This window comes from Orycteropus afer, unplaced genomic scaffold (assembly GCF_000298275.1).
Source record: "Orycteropus afer afer isolate SDZICR_OR568_19922 unplaced genomic scaffold, OryAfe1.0 scaffold00074, whole genome shotgun sequence".
Lineage (NCBI taxonomy): Eukaryota > Metazoa > Chordata > Mammalia > Tubulidentata > Orycteropodidae > Orycteropus > Orycteropus afer.
Genome location: NW_006921661.1, coordinates 7676670 through 7688685, shown reverse-complemented (window position 1 = coordinate 7688685; position 12016 = coordinate 7676670). Strand labels below are relative to the sequence as shown.

The 12016-nt window shown below is 38.2% G+C and overlaps 1 protein-coding gene across 1 annotated transcript in view; it reads left to right on the top strand.

The window, feature by feature from the left end:
* PAAF1 (proteasomal ATPase associated factor 1) overlaps positions 1-12016 on the top strand; it is an 82222-nt gene that overhangs the window by 42058 nt on the left and 28148 nt on the right. Inside the window, exons 4-7 of the mRNA XM_007941039.1 lie at positions 532-682; positions 3033-3227; positions 6734-6825; positions 8510-8625. Coding sequence (XP_007939230.1) covers positions 532-682; positions 3033-3227; positions 6734-6825; positions 8510-8625 — 554 coding nt within the window. The remainder of the gene's footprint in view (positions 1-531; positions 683-3032; positions 3228-6733; positions 6826-8509; positions 8626-12016) is intronic.

The following is a 12016-nucleotide window of genomic DNA, read 5'->3' as shown; positions in this document are numbered from 1 at the left end:
GAGGAGTGGCTGGTGGGTTTGAACCGCCAGCCTTCTGATTAGCAGTCAAGTGCCTTAGGCACTACGCTACCAGAGGAATAGGATAGTGGATATCTAAGTGGGTAGTCAGTCCCCTTACTATGAACTTCCTTTGAAGATTAGTTTCTAAGACAGAGTAGCTAGGTCATTAAACTGAACATATGGCTTAGCCTTCCAATATATGTGGAAAATTTTAGAAGAAATGAGTGAAAGAGTCCCCAGGCCTCATCAGTTCCTTGTATTTTAGAATTAGACCTGTGGATGATTGTGAGAGCCATAGATTTGATTCCACAACATCTTAGCCAAAGCCCAAGGAAGGGAGCCAATAACTCTCAGAATACTACCTGATCAATAAGAGAGTGAAAGAGAGTCTTTGGACATCCTTAGTTTTAAAACTCAGCATGTGGGTATAGCATATATGTATTTCATGTGAAGGATCAAGGATATAGGAAGTGAGAGGATATCAAGGGATGAACAAGAGAACTAGCATGGAATTTTCTTTTATTTTTCCAGAGAGTGTTGGAAGGACATGTATTTGATGTGAATTGTTGCAGGTTTTTCCCATCAGGCCTCGTGGTTCTGAGTGGGGGAATGGATGCCCAGTTGAAGATCTGGTCAGCTGAAGATGCTAGCTGTGTGGTAACCTTCAAAGGTCACAAAGGAGGTATGAAGTATGATGGGTGATTTTCTCCCCAAAAGGCTTCTCTATAAGCCCCAGAGAAAAATCACCAAAAAATAAAAAACTAGTTACCCACAAAAACACAGAATTCTTCTAGCTATTATTTAGATGAGATACTTTTTCCCAAGGCATAGAAACTCCCTTGTTAGTCAGGTTTGTTATTTCTATTTAGAACTAACTGCATTACACAGTAGCTTTTTCTACAATTGATAAGGAAAAAAAAATATTCTGCCCAGGAGATGGATCATCTGTGTCTATGCTGGGGAGAAAAAAAAAAGTACGATCCTTCATTTTCTCATTATTAGCCCTTTGGCTGAAGTGAGAATAAAAGCTGAATGGCAAATAATTGCATCACTAGAATTAAGTGATAGAAGTTGGTACTGACTTTTGATTCTCATCGATTTAAATCTTAGATCAGAGTTTAAAAATGAATTAGCAATATAACCAGTTAATATCAAATAGTAGAGAACTGAGTGAGAGTGTCTTCTCTTTATAACTGATTGGTAGGTATGTTTGGGAAAAAATATAATTTAGAAATGCTTTATTCTTAATTGGAATATTAAAAAAGTGGTAAATAAGCTCAGGGCAGTAGTGCACAGGAAAAAGAAGGACACAGGGAAAAGGTAACTACAGGGAAGAAGTGGGAAGGCAGCTTTCACATTGTGGGTAATTACAGTCAGTGTCATGAAACAAAATGTGTATGAACTACTGTATGGAAAATGAGTTTGCTCTGTGAACTTTCACCCAAATCACAATGCAAATTTTTAAAAAAGTGATAAATACACTTTTATTTGTTTAAAAACATATTTGAGTATTTTTTAAATATAGTAACATCTGGACCCATAATGTAACATGTCTACCACTTTGGGAATTAATTTTGTGTTAACTCCTTAGACCTATCAGCTCTTCAGGATGAATGTAAGTAAGGCTCCAAATACCCTTTTCATTCCCTTTCAATGCAGTCATGTACTCAGTCTTAGAAATAAATAATCTATTTTGCTAGATCATTTGCCTGTACTCCAATAAATCATTGTAAAGAAATACTAAAACTCTGTCTCTGTCCTCAAGTTACATACAAGGCAGAAATACGTAATTAAACACTACAAATCTTAAACAGTGAATAAAATTCACTAGAGTATATGTCTTATAGGTCCAAAGGAGGGATCAAGGTAAGGAATTCTTAAGATTATTAATCCCTCTATATTTTGAATTATTCAAAATTTTTGCCATTAGATTACTATTGAATTATTAAAAACATATCCAGAATCAAACCACTTATCATCTCTATTGCCATCACCTTAGGTCAAGCCACCATCATCTCTTGCTATAGGATAGCAGTAGCCTTCTGATTGGTCTCACTGCTTTCACGTTTGTGCATTGTACTGTCTATTTTCAACATAGCCAAAAAAATCCTTTTGAAATCTAAGTTGGACCTTGTTAATCCTCTGTTCAGTCTTCAGAGTGAAATTCAAAGCTCTTTTAAGGGTCTACAGTGCTCTTAACAATGGTTATCCCCCAGCCCCTAATCTTTCTGATTTTATTACTCTGTACCTTGCTGACTCTACTCCAGCAGCAATGGCCCTGCTGTTTTTTAAACAGGCCTACAATGCTCTTGCCTCTGCTATCTACATTCTTTGTTCCTTCACTTACTTCAGGTGTCTGCTCTGGTATTAAAGAGGCCTTTCCTGACCACCTTATATAAAATAGCACCTCTTCACCCTAACTACTTCCTTCTTATTTATCCTGCCTTTTCTCCATTTATCCGTATTTTATTATCCATATGCATTTATCCATATTCTAAATACTTTGTATATGCCAACCCCAATCTCCAAATAAAGGGTAGGCTCTATGTGTTCAGGAACATGGTCTGTTCTGTTCATTTCTGAAATACTGAAATGCCAGCAAAGAATTAGAAGTTATGGTAACTTTTGGTTATTGTAGTTTTCAGCTCAGTGGAAGCAGCAGGATGTTTTAAGACAGTGATTTTCAACCTAAATTCTAGAAGATGTTTACTAATTTTTTTGTTTAAAAAAAGAGTTTTGCAGGCCAAGTAAAAAGCTTGAATATGAGTTTGGAAACAGTCCACTAAAATTTAAATCCAGAAATTATTTTTCCATGTCTCTCTCATGAGAGAACTCATGAGAGAACCATGGGGAAGCAGAGACTCTGTTCTATTTATTTTTGTTTTTGTAGCATTTGAACGTGTCCAGAATGCATACATGCTCAGTTCATGTTTATTGAAAGAGTGGAATCACTTATGCAGATCCATCTTCTTTGCCCTTGAATTTCTTCACTGCCTACTCCATTTTAGGGTTTTTTTTTTTTTTCTTGCCAGGTGTCTTGGATACAGCCATTGTTGAAAGGGGAAGGAATGTGGTATCTGGTTCTCGAGATGGGACAGCACGACTTTGGGATTGTGGGCGCTCAGCCTGTCTGGGAATCATTGCAGACTGTGGTTCTTCGGTCAATGGAGTGGCTGTGGGTGCTGCTGACAACTCCATAAACCTTGGCTCTCCTGAGCATATGCCCAGTGAGTTGATAATGATCTGTCTTTTTGCTTTCTTTTCTTAGGTCCTCTTCATGTTTGCCTTAGTTTCCCCTTTTCTTCATCCTTTCCTGCTCAGTAACTGTTACGTCTGTTTTTGCCATTAGATTACTATTTATTGAATACCTAATATGTTTTCTGTTGCTTTGGGTTCTACAAAGGATGTATCTGTCATAGTCACTGCTTTTGAGTAAGTACAGGCTAATCTAGCAGATGAGACTGATGCCCATTTCATGTCCTTTTGGCTGGAATACATTAGTGATTCTTAATGCAAGTATAATAGGTTTCAGAGGAAGGGAATGATTTAGGTTAATGTAGATGAGAAAAGTGTCACAATAGTAGTTGTCTTGAACCTTGAGGGATGAATTGGAATTGAACGTATAGGAATGGGAAGGATATTTCAAAGTTAGGACCTAGGGCAAGGGTAGAGGGTAGGACCAGTTTACATTTAAAAAAAAAACAAACCTAGAGATGAAATTGAGTGTTGTGTTAAAAAAAAAAGATATATTTTGGAGTGTTAGTCATGGTAAACACTGACTGGTGAATCAGAATGGCGAAGGTCCAAATGGTACAATTTTCACACTTTTCCTTTTTCTAATAACTGATAATTGCTTCTCTATTTCCATGGGACTTTTTTTTTTAATCATCATCTTTACCCCTCAATTTCAACATACTCAGGTGCTCTATATCTTCTTTTAAACTTCCTGTATAAATTCACTGTGCTTCAAGGACTCTTGCTGAAACTGTTGTTGGCCCTGGATGTTCCTTGATTCTTCTTTGGCAATTAACAGATTAATAGGTAGAGCTGTATTTCCCAAAGTGTGATAAATGTGTGGTTAATGGTGAACAAGATTGTTTTTAGTCAGTACACATTTTTAATAGTTATATTTTAATATAAGGATCTCTGGTGACGTAGTCCCTAAGGCATTTGACTGCTAACCAGAAGACTGGTGGTTCAAATCCCCCAGCCACTCCCTGAAAGGAAGGTTGGGCAATCTACTTCCATAGAGATACTGCCTTAGAAACCCAAGGAGGGGTCGCTATGAGTCAGATACGACTCGATGGCAGTTAGTTTTTTTTTTTTAATTTTAGAGTAATAAATATGCACATACATATATCCTATTTAAACTTAAGATTTCGCAGATATTATTTCAAACAAAGGTAAGCTTTTAAAAATTAGTTTATTTGAATTAATGTAATGGAAATATTCTTGTTTTCAGTACTTCTCACTTAGTTACTCTTCAGCCTATTCTTGGATGGTTTTGCCCCAACTACTTGACTGAAATAGCCCTTACAGAGGTCACAGATGACCTCCATGTTGCCAAATCCCCTGTTATTTTTCTTTGCTCATCTATCTGAACTGTTGATGGTATTCAACACATTAAACCTCCCTCCTCAGAACACTTTTATTTCTTGGCACCTGTATTTCCACACTACATTGGATTTCTTCCTCTCTCACTGGCTACTGCTTCTTAGTCTCCTTTTATAAGTTTTATCTATCCTACCTACCTTTAATTATTGGAAAGCCCCACTATTCAGTCCTATACTCTCTACTCTAATTACAACTTTTCCCTAGGTGATCTCATCATGTCCATAGCTTTAAATACTGTATTTAAGCTGGTGATTTCCAAAAATATCCTAAAGCCTAGGCCTCTTAACCTGAATTTTAGACTCTATATCTGATACCCCAAAAACAAAAACCAAACTCACTGCTGTGGAGTCAGATCTGACTCATAGTGACCCCTCCTTGGGTTTCTGAGGTGGTATCACTACGGAAGTAGATCGTTCAACCTTCCTTCCGAGGAATGGGTGGTGGATTTGAACTGCCAGCCTTCTGGTTAGCAGTCAAATGCCTTAGGTACTGCATACCCCAAACTTACCTTGTTTCATAGAGATCTCTCCTTGGGTTTCTGAGGTGTATCACTACAGAAGTAGATTGTCCAATCTTCCTTCTGAGGAGTGGCTCATGGGTTTTTTATATCTGATAAAAACAAACTCACTGCCGTCAAGTTGGATTCTAGTCATAGCATCCCCTCCTTGGGTTTCCGAGGCGGTATCGCTGGGGAAGTAGATTGCCTGACCTTCCTTCCGAGGAGTGGCTGGGGGATATGAACCGCGAGCGTTCTGGTTGGCAGTCAAATGCCTTAGGCACTATGCCACCACAGCTCCCTTCTATATGATAGACACCCCAAACTTACCTTGTCTAACTTGGAGTGTTTTATTTCCTCCTACCCAATTCCCTGTTCCCATCTCAGTAAATGGTACCACCATCTGCCCATTTGGTCAAGCCCAAAGCTTGAGATTCGTTCGTGACTCACTCCCTTTCCTCATGTCCCACGTCACTGTCATCTTTGCCTCCAAAGTGTTTCTAATTTTTGTTGCCTACTTCCCTACCTTTACCTCTACCTCTGTCTTCCTCCCCTTTGTTCCAACACCCTGGTTCAGTCTCTCATATACTACTACTTGTACTATTCTCCTATAGTCCATTCTCCTCAGGGCAAACATTATGGTCATTTAAAAAACATAAATCAAGTCATGACACTGTCCTATTTAAATCCCTCTAGTGGTCTCCTTTTATACATGTAATAAAATCCTAACCTCTTACAACTTACAACAAAGCCTTACACTTTCTACCCTTGTATTGCTTTTCAGCCTCACATCCTACTGCCCTGTGCTAGGCTCAGTCTGGTCCAGCTACAGGCCTTCTGTTCATACTTTCAGTGCAGCAGACTCTCTCTCAGCTCCTGGCTTTTGCCTTGCTCCTCCCTTAATCTGGAATGTATTTCCCAAATCTCTTCACATGACTGACTTCTGTTCATCATTTGAGTCTCAGATGAAAAATTACCCATGTAGAGCCCTTCTGAAGTTAAGGTCACCCTCCCCTACCCAGCCTCCTGCCACTGGGTTAGTTTTGATCATATTTTCCTGTTTTATTTTCTTCAAAGGATTTATCACTGTCTGAGTATTCTACTTGTTTATTTATCTGTGGCTTCTTTCCACTAGAATCCATGTGAGCAAGGATTTTGTTTGTTCCTCACTATTTCCTCAATGCCTTGAATACTGTCTAATACATAATAGTGCCTAATACATAATACATAATACTTATTGAGTATATGAATAAATTTTACTTCCACCAGAGCCTTGAGAGCAAAGATTATTTTGTTCCGTAATATACCCCTGCTTCTAGTATGGTGCCTGTCACATTACAAAGGACTTAATAATTTAACTTGGGTTTATTGAAGTATAATCTACATATAGTAAAACCCTTTTAAAGTGTATAGTTCTATGAGTTTTGACAAATGTATGTAGTTGAATAAATATCACTTAGTAAAGATGTAGAACATAATATGTTTGCTTTATTTTTTAAAAAGTTAATAAGTAAATCACTAACATAGAGCATAGTCAGTAAATAGCCTTTGGTATCTGTGCTTTGTGGGTGCTGCCAGTTGATCAGCCTGGCCCCTTAATGACATAGTGTACCTGTCATGCAGGTGAACGGGAGGTTGGAACAGAGGCGAAAATGCTGCTGTTGGCCCGAGAAGATAAGAAGCTTCAGTGCCTGGGACTGCAGAGCAGGCAGCCGGCAAGTGGTTCCTATAAGACCTTTGAACCTGTTGTTGTTAAGTGCTGTCGAGTCGTTTCCAACTCATAGCGATCCCCTTTGAACCTGAGCCACTCTATTTCTTGGAAAGCTGTTTTGAAAACATTTCCACTTGCTTTCTTCACCTTTTAAGGAAGATGAGTAGGTGAAAGTACAGTGTAGTGATTAAGAGGATGGGCTTGGGAATAAAGGCTACATTTAAATCCCAGCTCATCCACTTAATAATAGTGACACTGGGCAAGTTACTTAACTTCTGTGAGTTTCAGTTTCTTTATCACTAAACATTGTAGTAGGACTTTGCTCATGTTTATGTGATGAGGTTTATGTGATGAGGATTAAATGCTCTACTGCTTTATGGCCTTAAATCACTTTTCCTCTCTGAGCCTTAGTGTGCTAAAGTATAAAATGAAGAGGGTATATAGATGCCCTTTATGGGCCCTTCTGCCTCTAAAGTAATGTGAAAGAAATTCTAAGTAAAGGACTTGTTCATTCAGGGCTCTTGACTGATTAATGACCAGAACGTCTTTTATAGAAGAGTTCATTATATTTTTGTCTTTCATCTGTGCTTTTGCTGGGGAGACTGTGCTCTTGATTAAATTCTGTCTTTGCTGAGATTAGACTTATTAAATCTCCTATCTCCTGTCATCATTATCCAGACAATTTTAATGATTTGATTTGGCCACAGGCTTTGTATTTTCATTTCATCCCATTGCTCTGTTGTGTTGGTGACATTTTCATTTTCAAAGTTTACTCCAGGAGTGTCTTTTTTTTTTTTCTTAATTGTGATTTGGGTGAAAATTTACAGAACAAATTCATTTTCCCTATACAGCAGTTTGCATACACTTGGTCTCATGACATTAACTACAATTTACCACAAGCATCTTTTTTTTTTTTTTTTTTTTAATAAAATTGCTTTTGCACTCTGAATTTCCTTACTGGCTCTTACTTGAAAAGGAAAATTGCATTTTCGTTGATTTGGTTTTTTTTTTTTCTTTTTGGAACATTGGCGGGAGAAATTATCAGTTTGAGCTAATAAAAACCAAACACACTGCCGTGGAGTCAGATCTGACTCATAGGGTTTCTGAGGCGGTATCACTACAAAGTAGATTGCCCAACTGTCCTTCCGAGGAGTGGCTGGTGGATTTGGACCGCCAGCCTTCTGGTTAGCAGTCAGATGCCTTAGGCACTAGGCCACCAGAGCTCCCGTTTAGTAAAATAAATGAAAATCTAATAATTTCTTTTTTAAGATACACAAGGGGAGTTGTGATTCTTTAAATTGTCACTTCACTTAAGTCTATGTCTTTTCCTATAAAGTACCTTCCTTCAAAAGCTTGCTTCAAGGGAAGCATACCCTGAATGTGTGAACTGCCAAGTGTTTCTCAAATGGAGAAGGGTATTATAATGAAAGGAAGGATTTTTAGTGGCAGAGATCTTATAAATGGTTGGTGTGGTATTAGATAAAATGCTCCAGTCCTCAGCCAATCTGAAACCTCAGGAGTGCTTCCTCCTTAGTTGTTGGCGAGTGTTGAGTTTACTGCTCCAGAATGCATAAAGGGGATAGAAACAAAAATCTTTAAAAATAGTAAAAGTTTCCTTTTATGGTTTTATTTATTCCTGGAAATAAATTAATCTTTAAACAGCTTTTTTGGCTCCTCTTTGTCCCCAGGTGTTCCTCTTCATTGGCTCAGATGCCTTCAACTGCTGTACTTTTCTTTCTGGCTTCTCACTATTGGCTGGGACACAGGATGGAAACATTTATCAGTTGGATGTGAGGAATCCAAGGTGAGTCACCATCTATTTGCCTGATGCAGGTCTTCTGCAGAGTGGAATTTTTTTATTGTCTTTAATAGTTTTTTGTAGGATTTTAACTTTACCCTAGCAGAGACATGGCTATTGATCAAGGATATATTTTTCTTTTTTATTCCAGTGTGAATTATCTGGTTGTTCTTATTATTGCTAGATCCTTTTAAAAAGTAATTTGATCATACTATCATAATTATCCTGTTATAATGATTGCTTTGGAAATTAAGCTTAAATAATGAAATAACATTTCATCAAAAATGTTTATCTAAAACACTCAATTTTAAGGAGCTCAGCAGTTACTGTTTTGGTGTTAGATTTGAGCTGGCCTAAGAATAGTTACATTTAGATTACATAAGCCAGCTCTATTTCTTTATTTATTTTTAATAAATAACCTAAGATAGGCCTAATCTTGGTCTTAAAGATACTCATAGATAATAGTCACAACCCTCTGTTCTAGGATTTAACGATCTCTGTGATTCTCTCCCTTCTTTTATTTTCTTCCTTTGTTCAACTAATATTTATTGAATGATTCCTGTGGGCTCCAGGCTTTGTGCAGGGCATTGAAAAACAGAAATAAAAAATAAACTCTCCCTTTGAGACATATCTTGTGGTAAAGAAAGACATGAAACTTCATTGTGGTGCTAACAGGGATATACTCAGAAATTTGAGGAAGCACAAGGAGAGGGAAGGAGATGAGACTCCCTCACCAGAGAAATGAGGCTTTGATTGGATCTTGTCCAGTAGGAAGCTACCACGTAAAGAAGAGAAAGACCTTCTCTAGGTCAAAAAACATACAAAAACACGGGGGCATGTAAAAGCAGGTCACTTTTAGGGATCTCTGCAAGGTTTGATATGATAGGCATGTAGTATGCAGATGGGACATTAGTGAGAAGTGACACTAGACAGGAAAAGAGGAGCCTGCTAAGTGTAAGGTCTTATATACTATATTGTCCTAAGGAGTTTGGATTTATCTCAAGAACAGTGAAGAAATTCTATGTAGAAGGTCAGTCACTTACATCTTTTTTTCTATGTTTTAAATTATATTTATACTTGCTTTTGCCTCCATAGGGAAAAGTATCCATAGATACAGAGAATATTTTAATCCTATTATAAAAATCACTTGACTGCTAACCAGAAGGCTGGCGGTTCAAACCCACCAGCCAGCCACTCCTCGGAAGGAAGGTTGGGCAATCCTACTTCCATAGTGATACTGCCTCGGAAACCCAAGGAGGGGTTGCTATGAGTCGGGGCCGACTCGACGGCACATAACAACACATAACAACAACAACAATTATAAAAATCACCCTTATGTATATTAAAATGATTCTCACTCATCTTTCTCTTTTTTCATTTTTTTATTGTCATCCTAATAATTTTAATATTTCTCAACTAGCCTTAATTCTACCCTTAAGTGAAAATGTTAACATTTTCTATCTAACTTTGTTAGGCCTTCCCTAAAAAATGCGGTCTTGATGTGGTGATTTAGTTCATTCAGCTCAGTGACATATTTAAAGATATATTTAGATTCATGTTTTGAATATCTGGAAGAGAATGTTCTAGCCAGAGTGGAAACCTTTGTTAAAAAATTTTATTGTGGTAAAATTGTTGTTAGATGCTGTTGAGTCATCTGTGACTCATAGCAACCCTGTGTACAACACAATGAAATATTGCCCAGTCCTGTGCAAACTCCACAATCCCGGCTATACCTGAGCCCATCGTTGTAGCCACTGCCCATCCATCTTGTTGAGGGCCTTTCCCTCTTTTGTTGACCTTCCACTTTACCAAGCATGATCTCATTCTCCAGGAATGGTCTCTTCTTACAACATGACCAAAGTAGGTGAGATGAAGTCTGGCCATTTTCGCTTCCAAGGAGCATTCCAGCTGCATTTCTTCCAGGACAAAGTTGTTAGTTCTTGTAGCTGTTGTTGTTGTTATGTGCCATGGAGTCAGACCCGACCCATAGCGACCCCTCCTTGGGTTTCCGAGGCAGTATCACTACGGAAATAAATTGCCCCATCTTCCTTCCGAGGAGTGGCTGATGAGTTTGAACCACCAGCCTTCTGGTTAGCAGTCAAGTGCCTCTTGTAGCAGTCCGTGGTAAATTCAGCATTCTTTGCCAACACCACAACTCGAAAGCATCAACTCTTCTTCGGTCTTCCTTATTCATTGTCCAGCTCTCATATGCATAGGAGGTGATTGAAAATACTCTGGCCTGTGTCAGGCGTACCTTAGTCCTCAGGGAGACATATTTGCTCTTCAGCAGTTGAAAGAGGTCTTTTGCAGCAGATTTGCCCAGTGCAATATGTCGTCTGATGTCTTGACTGCTGCTTCTATTGGTGTTGATTGTAGAACCACATAATACAAAGTCTTTGACAACTTCAATCTTTTCTCTATTCATCATGATGCTGCTTCTTGGTCCAGTTGTGAGGATTTCTGTTTTCTTTATATTGAGGTATAATCCATACTGTAGACTGTATTCTTGTCTTCATCAGAAAATGTTTCAGGCCATCCTTATGCTCAGCAAGCAAAGTTGTGTCATCAGCTTATTGCAGGTTGTTAATGATTCTTCCTCCAATCCTGATGCCGCATTCTTCATATAGTCCAGCTTCTCAGATTATTTGCTTAGCCTAGAAATTGAATAAGTACAGTGAAAGGATACAACCCTCATGCACTTCCTTCATGATTTTAAACCATGCAGTGTTCCTTTGTTCTGTTTGAACGACAGCCTTCTGATCTCTATATAGGTTCCTTATGAGTACAATTAAGTGTTCTGGAATTCCCATTCTTCTCAGCATTGTCCACAATTTGTTATGATCCACACAATTGAATGCTTTTGCATAGTCAATAAAACACAAGTAAACATCTTTCTGGCATTCTTTGCTTTGAGCCAAGATCCATCTGAAAGCAGCTATGATATCCCTTGTTCCATGTCCTCTTCTGAATCCAACTTACACCTCTAGAAGTTGTCAATATACTGCTGCAACCATTTTTTAATTATCTTCAGTAAGATTTTACTTGTGTGTGACACTAATGATATTGTTCTATAATTTCCACATTCTGTGGGATCACCTTTCTTTGGAATGGGTACAAATATGGATCTCTTCTGGTCAGTTGACCAGGTAGCTGTCTTCCAAATCTCCTGGCATAGCAGAGTGAGTGCCTTCAGCACAGCATCCATTTGTTGAAGCATCTCAGTGAGTAGCCTATCAATTCTTGGAGCCTTGTTGTTTGCCACTTCTTTAAGTGCAGATTTGACTTCTTCCTTCAGTACCATTGGTTCTTGATCGTATGCTACCTCCTGAAATGAATGACATTGACCAGTTTTTTTGGTACAGTGACTCTGTGTATTCCTGCCATCTTCTTTTTTTTT